Source organism: Lindgomyces ingoldianus, assembly GCF_010093535.1.
Source record: "Lindgomyces ingoldianus strain ATCC 200398 unplaced genomic scaffold BDR25scaffold_12, whole genome shotgun sequence".
Classification (NCBI taxonomy): Eukaryota; Fungi; Ascomycota; class Dothideomycetes; order Pleosporales; family Lindgomycetaceae; genus Lindgomyces; species Lindgomyces ingoldianus.
Window position 1 is genome coordinate 470093 of NW_022985173.1, and position 20810 is coordinate 490902.

At 52.3% G+C, this 20810-nt stretch overlaps 5 protein-coding genes across 5 annotated transcripts; 2 read left to right on the top strand and 3 right to left on the bottom strand.

Moving 5' to 3' along the window:
• Positions 1–4611: 4611 nt before the first annotated feature.
• BDR25DRAFT_284492 (uncharacterized protein) lies at positions 4612–6397 on the top strand. Its single transcript, XM_033688119.1, has 3 exons — positions 4612–4808; positions 4950–5795; positions 5886–6397. Exons 1-3 carry the CDS (start codon positions 4806–4808, stop codon positions 6018–6020), a joined length of 984 nt encoding a protein of 327 aa, XP_033548888.1. The 5' UTR covers positions 4612–4805; the 3' UTR covers positions 6021–6397.
• A 1206-nt stretch (positions 6398–7603) lies between these two features.
• Positions 7604–9685, top strand: BDR25DRAFT_313253 (uncharacterized protein; the record flags this gene model as incomplete). Its single annotated transcript, XM_033691366.1, has 1 exon — positions 7604–9685. One exon carries the CDS (start codon positions 7604–7606, stop codon positions 9683–9685), a length of 2082 nt encoding a protein of 693 aa, XP_033548889.1.
• A 383-nt stretch (positions 9686–10068) lies between these two features.
• Positions 10069–11988, bottom strand: BDR25DRAFT_342079 (MFS general substrate transporter). The gene is made up of 5 exons (XM_033693678.1): positions 11573–11988; positions 11504–11518; positions 11047–11451; positions 10609–10965; positions 10069–10504 (listed from the first exon to the last, which is right to left on the bottom strand). Exons 1-5 carry the CDS (start codon positions 11888–11890, stop codon positions 10163–10165), a joined length of 1437 nt encoding a protein of 478 aa, XP_033548890.1. The 5' UTR covers positions 11891–11988; the 3' UTR covers positions 10069–10162.
• Positions 11989–12546: 558 nt separating this feature from the next.
• Positions 12547–14461, bottom strand: BDR25DRAFT_342080 (uncharacterized protein). Its single transcript, XM_033693679.1, has 3 exons — positions 13760–14461; positions 13100–13708; positions 12547–13049 (listed from the first exon to the last, which is right to left on the bottom strand). Exons 1-3 carry the CDS (start codon positions 13978–13980, stop codon positions 12902–12904), a joined length of 978 nt encoding a protein of 325 aa, XP_033548891.1. The 5' UTR covers positions 13981–14461; the 3' UTR covers positions 12547–12901.
• Positions 14462–15484: 1023 nt separating this feature from the next.
• BDR25DRAFT_17854 (cell wall biogenesis protein phosphatase Ssd1) lies at positions 15485–20257 on the bottom strand. The gene is made up of 5 exons (XM_033684190.1): positions 20232–20257; positions 19863–20080; positions 18098–19805; positions 15771–18047; positions 15485–15716 (listed from the first exon to the last, which is right to left on the bottom strand). The coding sequence occupies exons 2-5, from the start codon at positions 19957–19959 to the stop codon at positions 15677–15679; spliced, it is 4122 nt and encodes a 1373-aa protein (XP_033548892.1). The 5' UTR covers positions 19960–20080; positions 20232–20257; the 3' UTR covers positions 15485–15676.
• Positions 20258–20810: the final 553 nt, after the last annotated feature.

The following is a 20810-nucleotide window of genomic DNA, read 5'->3' on the forward strand; positions in this document are numbered from 1 at the left end:
CCACAACGCTTGATTCGGAATAGCCCCTCATGATCGGACTGTGATATCAATTTATCGGGTAGTTCTTTTCGGAATTGTGCATGTTTGTGCTGCCTGCGTCGCCAACCCTTCCAAGGTACGGAATACACTCCAGGGTGCACAGCTTGACAGCAGGGCGAGTGGTTGCTCACCGTCGAGACCCGTTAGTCAGAGTTTGTTTCAAAGACTATGTCTGAGAAGGGCGGCATGAGAGTTGAGAGGGTCCGAAGCTCGGTAATGAGTCCGCAGTGGAGGCGGCCACTTGGAGGTCGGCTTGTCGCTCTCTCACTTGTTTGTTCGGCTGAGATTCGCCAGAGAATCTCCCAATTTCATCAGCGAGCAGCACGACAGGCGCAAGGGTCCGGTGGTTTAAACGGGGATCAGCGGCCAAGGTGTGCAGCGTGCGCGATTCGCTGAGGCGCTAGTGCCTACACGTCTAGCCTCGCGAGCTTGGGCCGCTGCTTGGCGAGATGATGTGCCCACAGCACAGTAGGCAAGAAGCTGGAGTTGTGCAGAGGCAGGGCTGTGAGAGAGGGGATAAATGAAATGAGGGAGCTGGCGTTGTGCAAGACAGATGCACAAACGCCAGCGGAGTGTCGTGCAGGAGAAAGGACTGTGTGGAGAGGGTGGTGTCTACAAACGGAAAAGAAGGCACAAGGGAGTCCCGAGGTCATCGCGGAAGGAGGCGCCGTGCTGCAAGATACACCAGGCAGACATGCACATACCACGGGCATCTTCACGCTCTCGTCGCGGCATGGTCATGGCCGACAGTCATAAAAACTCAGAGAGAGTGGTGGCCCTCGAGAATCCTCTCTATCTCTCTCGCGGACCCAGAGCAGCGGGAATCAGCAGAGGCCGCCCGTCTCGTGAGATGTCCAGCTTGTATGTACGTTGGACGATCGAGGTCGCTGAGCAGAGGGCGCATGACCTGAGATATCCGGGCAGGCATCATATCAGAGCAGCGCCCGCAGAGTGACGCCGCGAGAAGCTGCCGCCACAGCCCCAGTTCCCTTCCAGCGCCAAAGCTGCTACCAGAAGATGCTTTTCGATTCTGCTGTGAATGTGCCGTCGGGGGCAGCTTCGTTGTTTCAGACCGGACGCGTGCATAACATTGACTGTCCTCGCCGTGTGATTCGCAACCGGCTCCCAGCCAGACAATCAGCCAGTCCAGCAGCCCAGGCCTGACACACAAGCGGCGACCAAGCGGGGACGGCGCGACTGAGTTAGCGCGCTGTCCAGAGCCAATTTCGCATGCATCCCTGCTCCTGCTCCCTAGCAACCACAAAAAGGTAGAGCCCCCTTGGCCGCCGCCGACTCTCTTGTTCCCTTCTCTCTCACACCACTGCCCTCTGCTCTCTTGCACAAAAGATCGAGCTGCCCTTCGCACCCGCTATCACCTGCAGGCACAGAGCCTTCTTACCTTCGTACGTCTTTATAATATCACGCCTTGCGAGCTTGCCTCCCGCAGCCCTTATCTTCGTCCACCCGCACCAGCCCTGCCCCCCCCACCTGTCTCGCTCTTTAACTGCCCCCAACACTCCCTTTCACCCAGCACACACAACATACAGCAGAAATGGCCGAAGAACAGAAGCCCACCGTTGCCACCGAGGCAGGCGTAGTTGAACCCACCCCGGCCCCCGCCGAGGCCCTGACCAGCGACAAGCCTGCCGAGGCAGTCGAGACCAAGACGGAAGAGCCCGCAAAGACCGAGGGTGAGCCGGTTGTCGCCGCCGAAGAGAAGAAAGAGGAGAAGCCCGTCGAGCCCATCTACAGCGGTGTCTTAGGTTATAAGGCTCCCGGGCTCAAGAAGTGAGTTTGAGATTAACTTGGCAGCGATCATACCACTAGATATTTATTCTAATTGTGTTGTAGCGCTTTCCGCTTCTCCAAGAAGTACTTCTGGTTTGGCGAGGAGGCTGTTTCCACTCAGAGCCTTAGCCACTATCTTCGGGGCGAGAAGGCCGAAGTCGCCCACCCAACTGCTGCCTGGTCGAGCCAAACTGGAAAGGGTCTTCTCTACTTTGTCAAGCATGCCGATCAGAAGGAGACCCCTGCCGGTGTTCTGAACCTTGTACGCATCAACGAGGAAGTTTTATGACCAGCAAAGCTAATAAACACGACAGTCTGATGCCACTGACGTGACCAAGGATGGTACTGTCGCATTCTTTTTCAAACTTCACGGACACAAGCACACATTCGAGGCCCAGACATCGCCCGAACGCAATGGTTGGTTCGTCGCCGTTGAGAAGGCCGTCGAGGAGGCCAAGGCCGCCAAAGAGGGCATTGTTACTAGCGAGGGTTACAAGGAGCAGCTCGACAAGCTAGGTGAGTAAATTCCTCCGCATGTGTTGCATTGCAATCATGAAAATTAATTGATGCATTCGCGTTGCATTCGCTTGTTCCCGCTGCAGGATTGCTGACACGAAGCGAAGGCAAGCCCGCCACGCTAGTTGCAACTGCCGCTAAGGAGGGCGCCACCCCAAAGAAGAGCACCGACGCTAAGACAGCGGAAACTGAAACTGCAGCTCCAGCTGAGAGTGCCGCCGCTCCGGCCCGCACTGGATCGTCTTCAAGCAGCTCTGCTGACGAGGAAAAGAAGAAGAAGAAGGCGAAGAGCAAGAGCCGATCCGTTTCTCGAGGCAAGCGTGCCTCCATCTTCGGCGGCTTCCTTGGAAAGAAGGAAAAGGTAGAGGAGAAGAAGGAAGAAAAGAAGGAAGAGGAAGAGGCTAAAAAGGAGGGCGAGGAGGCTGCTGCCCCCGCTACTGAAGGTACGTTATGACCCTTCCCACGAGGAATTGATCCCATTGCTTACATGACTAGCTTCCACTACTGCTCCCGCCCTCACCGAGGAGGCTTCCAAGCCTGTTGAAGAGGCCAAGACGGAGGAAACTCCCGCCCCAGCTGGAGAGGCTGCCGTCGAGGAAAAGAAGGTGGAAGAGAAGAAGCCCAAGCCTCAAAAGCGGGGCTCCATCTTTGGCAACTTTGTCGAGAAGCTTAAGAGCCCAACAACCGAGAAGAAGGAGTCAGAGGTTGTCCCAGCCCCCCCAGCGAAGGAGCCGGAGACCGTCGCTGCTCCTGAGGCTCCTGAGGCTCCTAAGACCGAAGAGACTCCAGTGGCTCCAGTCACTGATGCTGTTACAGCCGAGACGCCGAAGGAGGAGGCCAAGCCTACAATCACTACTCCTCCCAAGGAGAATTCACACTTCTCTTTCGGCAAGTTCTTGGGTGGCCACAAGGAGAAGGCTAAGTCCCCAACCACTGAGGCTGCGCCCAAGCTCGAGGAGCCAGCGAAGACCGAAGAGACTCCTGCTCCAGCTGCGACCGAGCCGGTCACAGAGGCTCCCAAGGAGGAGGAGAAGAAGGAGGAGGGTGTCACCAGCACCGTCTCCGCTAATCCCGTTACCAAGAAGCGGGGCTCGATCTTTGGCAACATTGGCTCCAAGAAGGAGGGTGAGGCCTCCGACAAGCCCAAAGGTCTGACTGGCCTTTTCCGCAATGCCAGCAAATCCATCAAACCCAAGAAGAAGGAGGAGGCCCCCGCTGCCCCAGCCAAGGTTGAGGAGACTGCTGAGCCAAAGGAAGAGTCTCCCGCTGTCCCAGCCAAAGAGGAGAAGAAAGAAGAGGCCGCCGCTCCAGTTGCTGCTGCTGAGCCTAACTCAATTGGCGACGTTGTCCCGGAGGCCGTTACAGTAGGGCAGGCTACAAAAAGCACGCCCGAAGTCTCTGCCACTGCATAAAGTATGGTGGGAAGATCCCACGCTCAATGACAGCCACGACGAGATGACGGAAAAGCAAAGATACCGCTCCTCCCTTGTTTGATCGCACGGCCCAACACGACAATATACCCCCGAAGTCTTTTGCTTTGGATCTTTCCATGGATTCAGGCACCAGTTTTGGATTACCCCACGCCCACACACGCATCCCCTCTCATGCACCCTACCCAGTTTCGCTACTCGGTAAAGTTCGACCAACTCCTCGTCACTCGCTCTCGTGGGTTTAAATGTTCTGCGGCATTGACATGTTTGGCGGTGTCTATTTTGGTTCTCAGTGTTTATGCCCACGTTTTCTGTCTAGATTGATACCACTCTGCACTTGTTTCTCTCATTTTGATACCAATGTCTTGGTTCCGGCTGTCGTTTATTTGTTTTCACTGCGAAATACCCCCTGATACCCTGCGTACTGCCTTATTAGGAAATGTACAAGCGGCCAACTATAGGGCACACACCCCAGCTAATACGTAATACAAAATGTGGTTTTCTTGCGCAATGAACAGTTTCAAGTGATATTTTCAGACTCGAGGACATTGAAAATGGATAACAGGACAACTCAAAGCAGTAACCATGCAGGTGTTTAGCACCTGCAATCCGTTGGAGACATGAGGCGCATTGTTGCATTGAACAAGTTTGAAGACGATAGTGGTCGTGAATGGCCTGGGGAGCGTTCCTCATAAGGCCTGGTTAATCTAGCGGAAAGTTACGGAATCTCGAATAATAGTGAGATCACTAGGGGTGATGTCCTGCCGCTGGATGCCCAGGTGCGCGGTACAAATGTGAGGTCGCAAACCGACGGCAGCCTCGTGGGGGGGAAGGGGGAGCTGCAGCACCTCCACCTCAGCTTTCGCCGCCAATGCCCAGAAGACGGCACACCACCCACATCCCTTCCCAACGACTCGTTTTGTTTACCGTGTTTCGTTCTTAATGTGCATATTCTTGCCTGAGCTGGGCTGTCGTTCGCTCGATTGACAGGGTTGCGGTTATCTTAGTGGGAGTCTGAGTGCGCTACCCATCATGGTATGTCGTGCGACAACTACCTCCCTCACTCGCCGACGGCCTTGGGCCGGGAGTGGGTTGATAGCCCCAAATCCAAGAGTCCATGGCAAAGTCTCATAAGCGAGCTTCTTTCCTCCCGCATAACTAATTACGAGGATTTAGGGTTGCTGTTTCTCTCATGAAGAAGACAACGGCGCAAACCATCCATACCCACCCGTCGCCAATGCACCAGGCCCAGACTCCTCCTCCCGCAACATCACCGCCGGTTCTCCCACACGTACTGGCTCAATTGTCTCTCCGCGGGGTTCTCGTGTTTCGCACCATCACGCCCCACAGGCACAATCACGTCCAAATTCCAAGTCCATAGCCCCAAACACACCTCTCAAGCCCCTCGACCCGAATCGCAGATCCGCGCTACCAACAACGCTCTCCTCCTCTGTAACTGCGACAAGTCCAAGAAACAGGACACATATAACGCCGCTGTCCAACCCGAATGATGCCCAATGGACGCGCAGCCGGCTAGCGAAAGAACGGAGGGACTGGTGGGACACAAGGGTAACAGGCTCGCAGGAAATATGGGCCGCAATTCAACTCTGCGTCGAATACCTTCAGGCCGACGACGTGGCAGAGGCGCAAGCAATCCTCGACGCAAGCGGATGCACCTGTCCGAACGGCGAGATCTGGAGGGGCGTGTTTGGAGAGACAGGAGAGTGGTATAAAGTTCCTGAGTGGCTTATCAATGAACCAGCGGGGTTAGTGGAGGATCCAGAACATGTCGCAGAAGAGGGGGATGATGAGAACAAGAGCGATGATGGAGACAGTGATCATCTAAATCTGAGCCGAGAGAAAGGGAAGGGGAAAGCAAGCATGCAGGAAGTCCAAGCGCAGGAAACATTGCCACTGCATGTCAAATGCCGCATTGGCGATACGGCAGAAGATTTTATGTTGCAGTTGGGGAAGCAGGAGAAGGTTAGAGTGTTGGTGCAGAGGTTGAGGGCAGAGACCGGGGTAAGCCTATACCTTTTTCTAGCTGCACCCTACACCCTGGTTAATGGTTGGTATGGAATAGTTCAGGATACTTACTAACACCGGCATCAGATATTCAACAGCCGCATTAGACTTCTCTATGCTGGCAAAATCCTGGACGAACACAAGACTCTGCTATCCCAATGCCCCAGCTTCGCAGACGGACACGTATGCGTCGTCTATGTTTCCCGAAAGGATCGATCGTAGCACCCTTTCTTCTAACTATCCTTCTCGCCAGCTTTCTGGTGTCACTTGATTCTATTGGATTCAATTTCACCCTTCCGTCCACACATTTTACACTCATATTCATTCGAATCATCTCCGGACCTACTCTCTTATATCCCAATTCGATCCAGTCGTACATTATTTTAATCACCCATGTCACGTCATGTCATCGAGATACCCCATTCCATTCCACTTTCTCTCTCGTCTTCATTTGTTCTCCTCCATCATTGGGTTCTCATCTTACGGCGCGGGGAATTTCCGGGAAAGCATCAAGGCATCGATTGTCTAGGAATCGGCCAAGGATAACAACATTATTATTATTAATGAGAGTGTTTTACGTACAGAAGCAGGTAGTTGGCAGCATAGCGAGCCATTGATAGGTTCATGTTCAGCGTAGTTATGAATGAATAGATCTTGCCTCTCTAATCTGCTCCCGAATACTTTAACTTCTAGTTATGTGTCCGGACTTGCTATTGTCATACTACCCAAAGGCGTTACTATTGGAGACCGTGACGAGGGAGAAGTATGTGTCGCATTGATACTTGAAGGAAAGACGTTGTCGGCTTCAGGCCAAGAAATCGACCAGCCAGCTCCAGCCGGCCTCCACCCTTCTATCTTGCATCTCGCCTGCAAATGCAAAAGCTCGCTAAAAGAGATCACGCGCAAAATACAGCGACTGCCGATTGGCTACACGCACCAAGAAGTCAAGCAGAACGAAGTGAACTGCGAAGGAGAGAGGTTGACAGCTCAATCGGGCGATAGCGGCGATCTTGACTGACCACGTCGAACTCCGATACTAGGTGTTTAATTACCCACGTGCTATCGACCCCTCTTCAACGCCGATCATACGACGCGACCACTCGAGGACTTCAGCGGACTCTATTCGACCAGCCTCTGCCTACATGGCAGGTTCAGGGCCATAGAAGACGGCTTTCTTTCGCCGACCGCGATCTCTTATCCATCGTGCCATCGTCTAAGCCACCAGTCTTGCGACGAACGACGCCGTTTCTCCCCCAGTAGCCTCTCCCTCGCCCCCTCCCTGTCAGCTATCAAATGTATTCCAGTCCAGATATATTCGTCATTTTCATCTTGTAATTGCCATTATTGGGGCAAGCAAAACATCCTTTCGGACCACCAGGGCAATCCAACGAGGCGCCAAAGGGATCGCACGAGGAGTTATCATGAAAGTAGCGCATGGAGGCCTCCTATTAGTTTGACATGCGACCTGGTGAAAGTCTATTCTTGCTCTACTGTCCTCTTTATTGTTCTTTGTGCGCAATACGATCTCGCCGCCATCATCGAGCCAACAATAGCATCCACACGCCATGGACAAAGAATCTAATCTTTTCCTTTGTTCTCACCGCGTCGTCCCCATACTGAGTTATTTGGAGGGTTTCTGTCAGTAGCCATAGCAGTAAGAATTTCTCCTTTTAAAGCCTTTCCTCGTAAACGTAACGCTGCATTCTGTCTCCTGGTCATCTTATTCATATATGTTTGCTTTTTCTATCCCCATTTCTTTGTATATCACATTTCTTTCGATCAAGTCTGACTGGATGACAGCAACCATGAGTAGCCCGTTCGGGAATAGCAGAAACCCTTTCTCCCGGCGCCAACATTCAACCACCCCAAGCCATTTTGAATCCCTTCAGGATGGATCACCCGGCCATGATGACGACTATTCGCTTCCTAGCTATGACTATACCGAGGATAGCTCCCAACCTAACAGACCCGAATCTACGCCCGGCTATCGCAAGCCTACCGAAGCTTCTAAAAAGAAACGCAGATCTGATATCGTTCCCCGAAGCGGCAGAGGCGGGGAACCAATGTTTCATTCTACACCCGATTCTATTAGCCCCAAGGGCCCATGGAAACCTGCTGGCAAGGCAGCACCTCACAGTGACCTCCACAACCCCTTGGGCTTTCGGAGGTCTTCAACGTCCGTTAGTTCACTTGCAGGAAAACCTAACGCCGGATTTCGTACCCCGACTACCAGTAGTTACGGCTCGCTAACACCATCTTCAACACCCACACGAAAGCGGTCTTTTAACTTGCCGCTCATGGCAGTGCTGCCAAGGATAGAGCGGCGACGGAGCGGGTTGAATCAGAGTCCCCTTGCAGCATCAGCTGACGACGTCACTAACATCGATCGGTCTAAATTAGGACGGCTTTCGGCTGAAATGTCTGGGATCCGTTTGAAACGTCCGGATCGTAGGTTATCTATGTCCGTGGATTCTGAGACTATGCGCGAGACATTGAAATGGAGAGAGAGTCAACGCAGCTATCATGGTATGAATAGCCCGCCTCCAGAACTCGCGGATGTGATGAATGGGAATGGTTATGGGAGTCCGTCGAATGAAGTGGAGGGATATGGATACTATGATGTACAGCATAAGAGGTTATCACAACCAACTTATCAGCTGAACGACACCAACGCCGACTCAGAAGAAGAAGGAGATGAACGCAATCCCCCACAAACCGTTCATATGAATCACCAGTCTGCTTCCGATAGTCCATCCTCCAACAACGCTGTCGCCTCGCCTACCCTCTTCCCATCCGCCTTACCCTCAACTCCTGACATCATCCTCCCCCGCCTGTCCTTCGAACACCGACGCACGCACTCCCTGCGCGAAAACCCATACGTGCAAAAGCTCTCCGAAGAAGTCTCATCCCTAAAAGCCACCCTCGCGAGCAAATCCCAAGCGCTCTTTGACCAAGAAGCAAAGCACCAAGAAGAAATCGCCATTCTCTCCTCCAAACTCTCTCCCTCTCCCTCCCCCAACCCACTCACAGCCTCCGAAACCGCTCCCAGCTGGCAAACCCTCTACCACCAAAAATGTCTTGACAACGCTAAACTCGTCTCTGATATGAAAGATCTGCGCATCGAACTAGAGAAAAACTACCGGCCTAAGCTAAAACGCGAGAACGAGCGACTGCAAAAAGATATCTGGGATGCGCGAGACTTCGCCTCCTTACTCGAACAAACCGTGCAAACATTCCAATCACAAGCGCAGACTTGGGAAGCTGAATATAAAGCCCTTGAATCCCGCTCTAAAATTTCGTCTGCGCAAAAAGACTCTCGGATTGCGGAGCTGGAAGCCGAAATGAGTGGTGTTATCGCTGAGTATTACAGGAACGTGGGGCATGAGCAGAAGGACGAGGTTTTGTATTTGAGGACGAAGATTCAGGGGTTAGGACATACGCTTGATGGACTGCTGAGGGAGAATAAGAAGGTGGCTACGGAGAGAGATGAATGGGGTAAGGCTGTGAAAGCAATGATGGAAAGGGGGGAAAGGCTTCCTTCTGGCTACACTGCACCACGTCCGTTCTCCTTTACTACCCGCAAGCCGAATTTCGAAAGCGAAGCAGAAATTGCAGAGCGCAACGAATACCTTGCGCAGGTGAGAGAAACGCAGGAGGCGAAGAGGGAGCGGGAAGACGCGTTGTGCGACTTACTAGAGAAAGCGAGGAGGTTTAAGATGGGCGATAGGTATCCTCCTATTTGGAAGGGGTTTGAGGAAGTGAGGAGGATGGAGGAGTGGGAGAGGTGGGAGGTAGAGCGGTATTTGGAGGTTGCGCCTATGGAAGATAGGCTAGCGGCGGAGAGTGTGAGTAAGGAGTTTAGAGAGAGGAATAGGGTTTCGGAGTAAGGCTGGTAATTCTCTAGGCGATGGGAATTAATAAGAGGGAATGGATGCGTTGAGGGTCTGTGTTGGGGAGGTTTTCTCTAGGTTGTCAAGATTTGGTTATGATACCCTGGGCTAGCACTTTTAGTCGTTTTTCTGGAAACTGTTGTTTTCATTTCTATTAGCTATAGCTTACATGCGTTTCATGAGAGCATTAGCATTGCATACGTAGTAGTTTCAACTAAGCTTTACAAGTCCTTTATAGCATATTACTTAATGCGTCAGCAGTGATAAGGCAGGGAAATGAGTTTAGAAATGTAAACTAATATTCCTTGGCAGATTTTGTTCTATTGCTAGAAGGCTAATATTATCTACATTAGTTTAGGGAAGGTGAATGCTGCCCATGTACTCAACGACGTCGAATCCCTATCCCTCAACGAACAGAAGAACTTTTACTCCTCCTCCTCCTCAACACTCCCACTACTATAGATCCTAAGCCCTTCACTCCTGCTTCTTATGAATCTTCGGCAACCCCAACCATAACGCCAAAATCACACCCAACAATACCAAAATAATCGGTTGAAGGACCTGAACGCCCTTCGCCTGAGCAATAGCACCATCCGCGAAAGGGAAAATGGCAGCGCCACTACCGCCAAATGCTGCAGCAAAGCCGATAGCGCTGACGTGCAGATGGCGCGGGAGCAGCTTTGTCGCTGCTACTATGGCGGCGGGGAATATAGGGCCTAGGAAGAAGCCTTGCATTGCAATGACGACAGCGGAGACGTAAAATTGAGGCACCAGCCAGAAGATTAGCTGGAAGACCATGGTTATGGGGAGGTAGATCTGGGAGAGAGGTATAAGTTAGCTTGTATAATTATTTTAATCTGATAAGTGAAACCGTTTGTAAGAGTGAGTGACAGGATATCGAAATATGCAAGCTCACTTACAGCAATTGCTAACTTCTCCCCAACCTTTGGTGTAACAAAGCCCAACACAATCCTCCCAATTGTAAGTCCCATCCAGAACCCAGTCGCCGTCATACCACTAGCGAACTCCGCCCCGTCTCTTACTTCAAGCATGAATTTGACAATCCAGCCTCCAAGCGCGACTTCAACGCCGACATAGCCCAATAGGAACATAGCGCAGATCCAAGTCACACGGGCGAATGGCAAGCGGATGAGGGCCTCTTTCATCCGGTTGTCTTTGGTGTTGGTGGTGCGAGGATTATTGGCCCGGAAGATGGCACCACTGGCGCCCCAGAAGGCCCAGACGGAGGAGGTGAGTTCGAGGAATGCGACGGCGATCTGGTAGTTTGTTAATAGGTGTGAGATATAGATATACGATAACTAGATGTGCGTGGATGGGAAGCCGAGAGCCAACCTTACCATAACGTAGTAGAAATAATACCACGGTAAGCGGCTCCCCTTCGTAATCATAGTAGTAGCAATCAGCGGAGAAAGGGTAGCTCCGAGTCCATAGAAAGCATGAAGAAAGCCAAGGACCTCGTTCGGATTAGCCATGTTTCCGATCCAAGCGTTCCAGGCTGCATCAGCTAGGCCGTTGCCAAATCCTGCAATCATGAAAATGACGACGAGGACCGGGTATGGAGGGTGCAGTGCGATGATAATATAGGCGATGAGATGGCATCCTGGTGAGATGAAGGCTACACCTCGCTGCCCGAATTTGAGATGGATTGTGTTGTTTAGTAGCGCGGAAATGGTATAGCCGGCTAGTGGGGATAGGAAGACTAGGGAGACTACAGTATAGGTGAGGTTGTAGTAGGTTTGCAGCTGTTGGAGGAGTTAGCCTTGGCTCACGGGGTCTTTCAATTAGGGTGTTTACATATGGAATCAAAGCCTATAGCACACTAATCAATATCTAGTCCGCGAATACAGCATCAGGTAAACTCACCCCATACGCAGCGTCATTAGCTCCTAGAACCACAAAACTCCCAAATGCAGCCAACGTTCGCCAAAGATTCATTCGAGGATGGTTCCATCTCTCAAGCCTTTCTGAAGCCGTGGTCGGAGAGGGAAGATTCTCAACTGGATCGTTGTTTTCCGATGTATTCTCTAAGCTCCGAGCTGCTTCAATGTTGGGGCTTGCTCGGGATACATGCGGCTGATATGATTTGCTCGGCTGTTCAAGATAGCGGGAGACATCTTGAAGCTCCACCCTGTCGGGTTCGATAACGTGAGTCGATGATCCGCCGTTTTGATGGATGTTCATCGTGGTGATAATGCTTAAAGATAAGCTCTATTGAAGGAGGCCCCAAATTCACTAGCAGAGGAGTCAGAAATGCTGTGAAATGAAGAAAATGGGATCGGATCTGGAAAGCAATGCACAGAAGGGATGCTAGAGGACCGGAATATAAAGCCACAAACGAAGGCCTTGTAAAGGATCTTGAGTCACCAGTAAACGTGAAAGCAGAACGTAGTAAAAAAAGCCTGAAATCGATCTGCCATCCTTCTTAGCACCTGGGCAGCTGACGGACTTACCGTTTAGAGCAAGAACAAGCACTGAACGGCGGGCAGTTCGACGCCGCCGGAACTAAGGTCCGAGAAACCGCCCACAGGGCGAATGATGAGAGGTTGTACGAACCAACTAGCTATCTGACGGCGTTGAGTCTCCTTACAATCGTGTTATCCCTCTAGCAGTTGTAGTCGGAAAGGGCTTCTTACCGCCTAGTATTCCAAGAGAACAGGTTATATTGAATTATTAGTGTTCCGGAAAACGAATGCGAGGGCGCTACCACGTGACCTCGCAAGGTATTCCTCATTGGGTCAGCATGAACAAGCTATTGCTTGGAAATCGGACCTCACTTCTCTAGGAACCCGGAGTTGAGCAAGTATGAGAAATTATAAGTCTTTGAATCTACTGCTACCCTTGATTTCAGGCCCGTTCAACGGTGAACCATTAACCACCGTTCAGGACTCCCGAACAAATTCAGCTCAAAAAAACTACAACTTTCCTTCCTCGCATAAAAATTGGGGGGTATTCCGCAGGCTTGCTAAATCCACAGGCCTCATACATACGTTGTTTTCTCCATCTAGACAAAATAGGTCCCAACAAATAGAAAATAAAAAGTTCTTGAGATCAACGCTTGTATTTCAACGACTGTAATGAAGGTAAATCTCTTGTGTCGTACACGCTCATATGCGAGGACCTCTAACGCTCAGAATGTCATGAAACTCGAAACAATAAAGACGGCGGCTGACCATGATATTCATCCATCTGCGACTATGAAGGCTGGATCACAGACGGGCCAGCAAGGACCTCGGCATCGGCGACCGACTTGGACTTGGTGAGCATCATGTATACTTCACCCGAAAGATTCTGCGGCACAACACAGTTGCCATTGGTGAGAGGCTCGAATTGATTGCCACCACTAGAGATGTTAGTAAGAAGCGTACGTCGTATGGGTGTAGGTCAACTTACGGAGCAACAAAGGCACAGAATTGAGCACCAGCAGGCTGAGAAGCGTCCGCCAAAGCCAAGTTTTGTCCAACGGTCGCCTTCTCAGGGTTCTGAAGAGCGATGGCGGGAAACGGCTGAATGTTGAGGTTGGAACCCTCGGGGCAGGACTGGATGAACTGAGCGGCAAGTGTGAAGACGGCGCGGGGCCCAAGAGCAGTGTCAAAAGCGGCGGGTACAGGCTCAGCTCCAGAAGCTACACGGATGAAGCTCTGATGGCGAGATTCGACGGTCGCAATAGAAGCAGCGGCAGACAGAATGTCGGAGGAGTTGATCAATGGAGCGGCTCCGAGATAGGCAGAGACGCCAACAGCCTCAAGAACACGGGCAGTGGCAACCATTGCCTTCGCATCAGTGAAAGCGAAGTTGTACTGGCAAGGCTGGACTGGCTGGGTACCAGCTCCGGATATGACGCTGAGAAGAGTCGACACGTGAGTAGCCTCGGTCTGTGCAACTTGCTGGAGAGACTTGATATTTGTGTCACTGAGGCCAAGAGCCTGGAAATCGCTCATGGGGAACTTGGCGAAACCTTGCTGATAAAAGGCAGACTCGAGATGTTCTGCGGTCAGAGCACTGAGGACTGGTAAGCTTTTGCTGCTTCCTGGTCGACGCTGTGTAACTTACAATTGCAGGATGTCGATGTCAGTCAATCCACCTCCTGGAGCCGGTGCCGCTGCTGGAGGTGCAGAAGCAGCAGGTGCTGCGGAACTTGACGACGCAGAAGGAGCCGCTTCCTGGCGGGCTACTATCCTTGGGGTCAAGACATTCCGTTGAGCTGGAAGGGCAAGCGTCACGGCCGGTGCGGCGACCAAGAGCCACTGGAGAGCTGTTCGTAGGCTAGGCATTTTTGCTGGATTAAGTTGTGCTTGTACTTGTAAAGGGACGGTCCGAGAATGATTGACAGCCAGCAAAGACTTGCTTTGAAGAATTATAAATTTCCTTAAGGTCCAACCAGGGACGGAGAGAAGAAGTGAAGGGAAAGGAATGTGAAGGATATTAGGTAGAGAAACTGGTGGAAGGTACTCTGCTAGCTGATATCCAACAGAAAACGCTCGGTGGAAACGAAGGTGGGTGGCCAATGGACCTTATAGCCCGCGTTGCGACTCGAGGGCTGCATCTGAGACGCCATCTCAAATTCGGAGGACGGATACAGGGCCCGTGGCAGGACAGCGGACGCAGCGATCCCGCCCACGCTTCGTTCACTTACCGAATCTGTAGCCAGTCAAGCTTTTCTTCTTGGCCGGACGAGCCTTTGATCAGCCAGAATGTGGCCGGGATGGCCGTGGGAACCGCCGGGCTACTTCGCAGCGCCGTGCTATCGAGGAGGTTGAGTTGTGAGGTGTAGCAAGACCGGGGTGCTGCGACGCTTAGGCCAAGCCATGAAACCCTCCGAGTCCCACCCTCACACATTGCGCTGCACGGGAAAGCGAAGAGCCGCCCAAAATGCTGATGTACTTCGCGCACGTTACTACATTGCATGGCTTTTAAGTGACGGAGTGCTGTTCTTCCGAAGGGCAGCTGCGTGGCTGCAGTGTACGTTCTCCCCTGTTCTTCGGCAAAGCGGTCTTCATGCTCGCCGGATGCTGCTTTGGAGTGAAGTTTCCGTGAAACAAATTTCACATTCTCTTCACGGAGACAGCGGGTATCTCGTGAGATACAAAAATGCAGAAGAAAGCTCTAGAGTAGAAGAGGTGTGTGCTGAGTGCGAATGTTCGCTGGCCCCTTTCGCGACCGGTGCCTGAGAAGAGGGCTGAGGGCCTGGCGTCGAGTCCCCAAACACCACAGGGCAAGCCAAGGAATTCTGACTTGCAGATCACAACCTTTAATTCCAGCAGCCTCAGGCAGGTCTTGGCCCTTGCGGAATGCATGGTGCTGACAGGGGTAAAGGGACAGGGGGTGAATGGTTCATGAAGGGTCACAGATCTGCGCCATCAATCAAGCATTTCTCTAGCCTGTTCGGATTTCGGCAGAACCACGTTCCAGAGTTCAAGCGGGTAATAAACATGGCTTGCACCTCGGAAGTAAACAATCTCTTGCACCATGCAAAAGAGCTGGGAGTGCTCGATTCATCAAACTGGAACTAATCGCATAATGACAATATTGACTCTACCTAAGGGGGTGCATCAACCACAACACATTACTATAATACTTTCTTGAACCCATTGATAAAGTTACTGTCGATATCCCAGTCCTTCGCTTTTGGAATCTTCACATCAACGATACAAATATCTCTCCTCTCGCCAGCCCTCCTCTAGCTAAAATATGTTCGTGCCTTGCAATTTCTCTTTACTACGCAAATCCACTTAGGAAACGGAACAGCTACCGCAATTGATCAATGGAGGTAAGGAATGTCTGAGTGAGTGTCTTTGTCGGCAATCGCGGACGTAGCTGCTCGAGTTCGAGGGACGCGGCGGCTTTTCAAAATACGTAGTGACCGCGGAGTCTTAGTGACCAAAATCAGGCCCTGAAGCGATGCCAATTTTGACTTTCATTACTCCTTGGAATACGGGGAATATGTCGCGCAGTCTAACCGATCGATTCTCAGAGTGCATAGGGGTTCAGAGAACGGATTGTGAGGCAACTAAATAGAAAGGTCAGTAAATTTCATGCTGTGAGGAGCTTGCTCTCCACTTACGGTGGGCTCTTTGTGAGGTCCGTCTTCAGAATCACCGGAACGCGGGTCATCTCCCTCACGTCTTGGATGTAGTCACCCTTCTCCTCTCTCAATGAGAACCATTTAAGGTACTTCTCCTTGTTAGTAAGCTTGGCTTCTGGGACTTCGCTAGCGCTCTGTGCTAGTTTCGAGTCTGATTTGACACGATGAGGAGTCTGGCCAGACGAAAGGCCATTCCTAGTAGGAGATGGTGGCATGCTCTGAGTTGGACGGTCGGCTCCTGCTGGGTTGAGAGAGACCCCAGCCATGGTTCCAGCCAAATCCGTGGAGTCATCGTCCTCGTCGTCAAATAAAGCGTCAACATCATCGGTAGACATAGTTCCAGTATCCATGGCTCTTCGCTGAGCTTCCTCATGTTCCTTGGCACGCTGTTTAGCAGCCTCCGCGTCACGTGCTGCCGCTGCAGCATTAGCAGCGCGGACTGAACCGTGCTTCGGTCGCTCATCCTCAGGAATGTAGGCTGAGGATGGAACACCCTTCTCCCAGTAAAGCTCAAGAAGTCGCTTGTTCTTATCGAACTCGGCTTTCTTCAATGGCAGTTGGTCACAATGGACACGCTTCTCGAAACCAAACTCAGGAATCAGGACATCGAACGCCGACTCATATACGCAGAGGACAATGCCTTCACTGATGAGATCTCCTCCTAAGTCTTGTCTCATCTTGTCCATCTTACGACAGGACTCGATATGTACGCTTTGCTCTTGGGCGCTGTGCGCAGAATCCTTCTTGGTGTTACACATCTCGGCGGTCTTGGCTAGCACCTCAATGTCTTCAGTGAACTCGACTGCTCCATTGGACAAGGCTGCTTCAAGCTGACGATGAACGATGATATCAGCGTACCGTCGCGATGGGTTTGTGAAATGAGTGTAAAGTGGAAGGTTGAGGGCGTAGTGAGGATATTGATCTTCCGTTATCTTGCCGGCAACGGAATACTTGGCGCGATTCATCGACTTAATGACAAGTGTCTCAATACCCTTGCGAATATCATCGTCGTCCACTTGGAAGAGACTGTTTTGCATAGTCCCACTGCTCGTCGTATCAATTGAATAGCCGATTGCATTCATCCTGTCGGCAATCGTTTCCAAGCGGCGTGGGTTGGGCGACGCTTGTCGTCGGAGAAGAGCCTTCTCCGGGAGATGGGCAATGATCTTCTTAGCGACGAAGGCGTTCGTTTTGTGACTCAATTCCTCAATAACCTCATGAGCCGGTGAAGAGTCGAAGATGTTCTCTTCAACAGGAACATTCTCGTCATCAAGTTGGTACATGAGCCGAAGCGGAGCAATCTCGGTGGTGCGGTCACCGAAGCGGGCTTGGCGGAACCTTTGCGTGATATGGTGGAGCATATTGATGTCCTTTGCTCTCGCAGCGTTGACTTCACTGTCACGTCCGCTGATGACCGAATCCACCTCATCATATGAGAGTTTGCCGGAGCTCTTGATAACCGCCTTGCCAATCCAGGTCTCGTCTTCAAAGACATGACCAGACGCTGGGTCGACTTTAAACACGACACTCACAGTATAGCGATCCTCACCAGGGTTCAAGCAGCATATGTCCGAAGACAGGCGCGGCGGAAGCATGTTGACGGTTCGAGTCATGAGATAGACCGCAGTGCCACGCTTTTTGGCCTCGCGATCAACGAGCGAGTTCGGCTTAATGAAATGAGCCACATCAGCAACGTGAACGCCAATCTCAACACGACCATCATCCAAGTATTTGAAGTGGATCGCATCATCAAGTTCTTTGGTTCCGTTGGGGTCGATTGTGAAAGTTTCTTCGCCGCGGAAGTCGCGTCGTTTCTCTAAAGCGGCTTCGCCATCATTAGCGACTGACCAGTCCTCAAACCCGACATTTTTGAGAACGGCGTCAGAGAAGTCATCGGGCCCAAAGTTATTGTCTCGCAAAAGAGCATCCGTCTCAACCTTGAGATCACCCATCTCGCCCAGTTGTTCCACGAGAGTGCCGAACGGATGAAGTGAGGTAATAGGCCATCGCTTGATGCAGGCAACAAAGATGCGATTGGCATATTCCTGGTGCTTCTCGACAAAATCCCTTGGTGCTTGCTCAGTCGGAATAGCGATCAAAGGAACACGCTTATCAGTGGGCTTGAACCACACGATCTTGGGCTTATCCTGTTGACGGTCTGGCTGTGGTCGACCTGAGTGGCCTTCACGAGCTTGTCGCTCAGCTTCTTGCTTCTCCTTCGTCGCTTGGCTACTCGGTCGAAGAAGACCTAAGGTTCTGTTTTCGATTAGCCTCCGTCGTCTTCGAGTTTCAGCTTAGATACTTACCCAGAGAACATCTGGCCAGCCACCCGCTCAATGACGGCAACTATGTGGCCTGCGTATAGGGGTTTCTGCTCATCATTGATCTCCTCCTCCTCCATTAGAAGCAAGCTCTGACCTTCAACCTCCACATCATCGTTCTTCTTCTGGGTGGGTCGCTGGCGCAAACTTCCTCGTCGGCGGATGCCACCTTCTCCTGATTGGCTCGTCTCTGGTTGAGTCGTAGCATCATTGACGGCAATGCTGCCACCACGAGGATCAGCGTTGTCCTTCCTCTTCTTCTTCTCTTCTTTTTCGCGCTTCTGGCCCCAGACTTCATCAACATCGAGAAGCTCAACAGCCACCAAGTCGCCCTCAAGGGCACGGTTCCTATCTTTGCTTCCACAAATGAAGATGTCCGCATCTAGGTCAGTGGTGGTGACGTATGCATCGCTTCGATTCTTCTTGTTGACGCGGAGGATACCAGCGACCAACTGCCCGTCACTGAGGAGGGCTGGCAGGGTAGCCTGTGGTAGATAGGGTGTAAAGAGTGTTTTGCGCTGTTGCTGCTGTTGTTGCATTGACATTTGTGGCTGCGCGTGCTGGCTTGCTTGAAGGCCTCCTATGCCTTGGCCGTTCATTTGGGCGGCCTGCAGGGCTTGCAAATGGGCGATCTGTAGAGGATTGAGGCCTTGTGCACCAAACATCTGCGGCTGCACAAGCACCTGTCCTTGCGGAAGTTGGACAAGCTGAGGCTGTCCTGGATATTGGAAGTTGCCAAGAGAACCAATAGACTGGTTCATTGAGGCTCGGGCACGATGGCCAGGTTGGAAAGGAGCGGCATTTGCGGTCTGGTTCATGTTGAAGTTACCCATGTTTTGGGCTTGGTTTTCCTGTGTGGGCTGCTGCTGATTGTTAGGCTGTCTCCAATTGCCTTCAAAATTTCGAGATTGGCTTCTGCCGTGGCCTTGGCTACCACGACGCTGGAAGTCCGATTGGCCTCCCTGATTCCCATTATTGGCCTCGTTTGAGGCCTGGGGTCCTGGAAATTGGAAGTTGCCTCCACCACGGCCAGTATGACCGCCACCGCGACCGACAGCCATGCTTTGGCTGCGACCGTGAGCTGAGCCACGACCACCGCGTCCAGATGGGGGCTGATCGTTAGACTGGGCCCCGCCGTTTCCGCTCGGGCTAGAGTCGCGGTTGGCGCTCGAACCAGTGGCAGTCGGGAGAGGGAACTGGAATCCAGAGGTCTTTCGCTTTTGTTCTGCCAATTCAGCCGCCTTCTTGGCCTCCGGCAGGGCTAGAGAATGACGGCGGGCATGCCCTGAACCTGCGGCACCACCGCCTCGACCACGTGGGTTAATGTTCTCTCTGCCTTGGTTGCCTGGTTGTCCACCATACTCACCGAAACCAGAAGCGCCTGATGAAGGGGCAGGGGGGGGACCCATGCCTACGTTCGGGAGGGCAGACTGATTGCGGCGGTGGGAGGACGGCTGGGAAGGAGCGTTCATGGGTACCGCGAGATGCTGCTGGGGCATCTGTTGCGGGAACTGGAAGTTGTTTGTGTGGGGTGATACGTTGGACATTTGCCCTTGCATCTGAAAGTTGGCACCAGGAAGGTGCTGTTGGGGCTGAATCATGCCCATGTTAACATATTGTTGGTGAGTTGCAGCGATCTGCTGCTGTTGCTGCTGTAGCACTTCGATTTGCTGGGCGATAGCAAGTTGTTCCACTATAAGGGGGGTCAGTCAGCAATTTCTCAGCCCGGAAGGGAAGGGAGTCAACATACTCATAAGCGGCGTCAGCTCAGACGGGCTTCGTCGATGAGCAATGTGCAGACGCCGGCCCGTTGGACCCATAGGATTAGGTTGCCCTTGCTGATCCATGCTTGAAGCTGTGGTGGGTTAGGACCAAAGAGTGCAAATGTATGTACCCGGGTAGAGGATGGAAGGCGAAGTCGAGGCAAGGACGGACACAAATTAATCGAAAAGGTACTCGATGGGCAATCTGGAGAGGGTTAGTAATGCTCATGTTACAGACAGGTGGGCGGCGGATGATGTAACAGGCAGAGGAGGAGAGGAGCAGAGAGAGCGGGGATGCCGTGGTTGGATGCAAGCTCCTGTACGACGGCAGCGGGCAGCCTAGGGGTGGTACGTACGCTTTCAAAGGGTGCTGCACAGAGGCAAAATGCGCCGGGAGAGCAGATATTGTCGAGAATCGATGATGTGGGGAGGGTATAGCTCTGCAAAGTGACTGAACTGAGGCAGCTGTTGTGGCCGAAGTCTGATGTCTAGTGTGATAAGGATCGGGGATGCAGGGGCGTGGCCCGAATTCAAGGAGGGACGGGGAGCAGTTTCCTCAGCCGGCGGGCAGGACGCAGTGCGCTGAGCGCAAAACAAAACGAGGATGGAGAGAATGCACGAAGGAGGGAGGGAGCGATGAAGCGATCGGGCGCAGAGAGAGAATGGGGGGGGGGGGAAGGAGGGTGAGGTGGAGGTGGCAGTAGCAGTAGCAGTAGCCGTATTGTGGGCGTGGGCGTGGGTGCAGGTGGAAGAGGGAAAGCTTGGGGCAGCCAGGCCGACTAGCGATTCGATCAGCGGCCAGAGAGCCCGCAACCGCAAACGTACGTCACCTAGGCAGACCACCGTAGCAATGGGTAACTCTCACTTCACGCTACAAAAGAACAGGGGTCAATGGCTGAGGCCGCGCAGGCGACGACGAGATGAGCCTCGGAAAT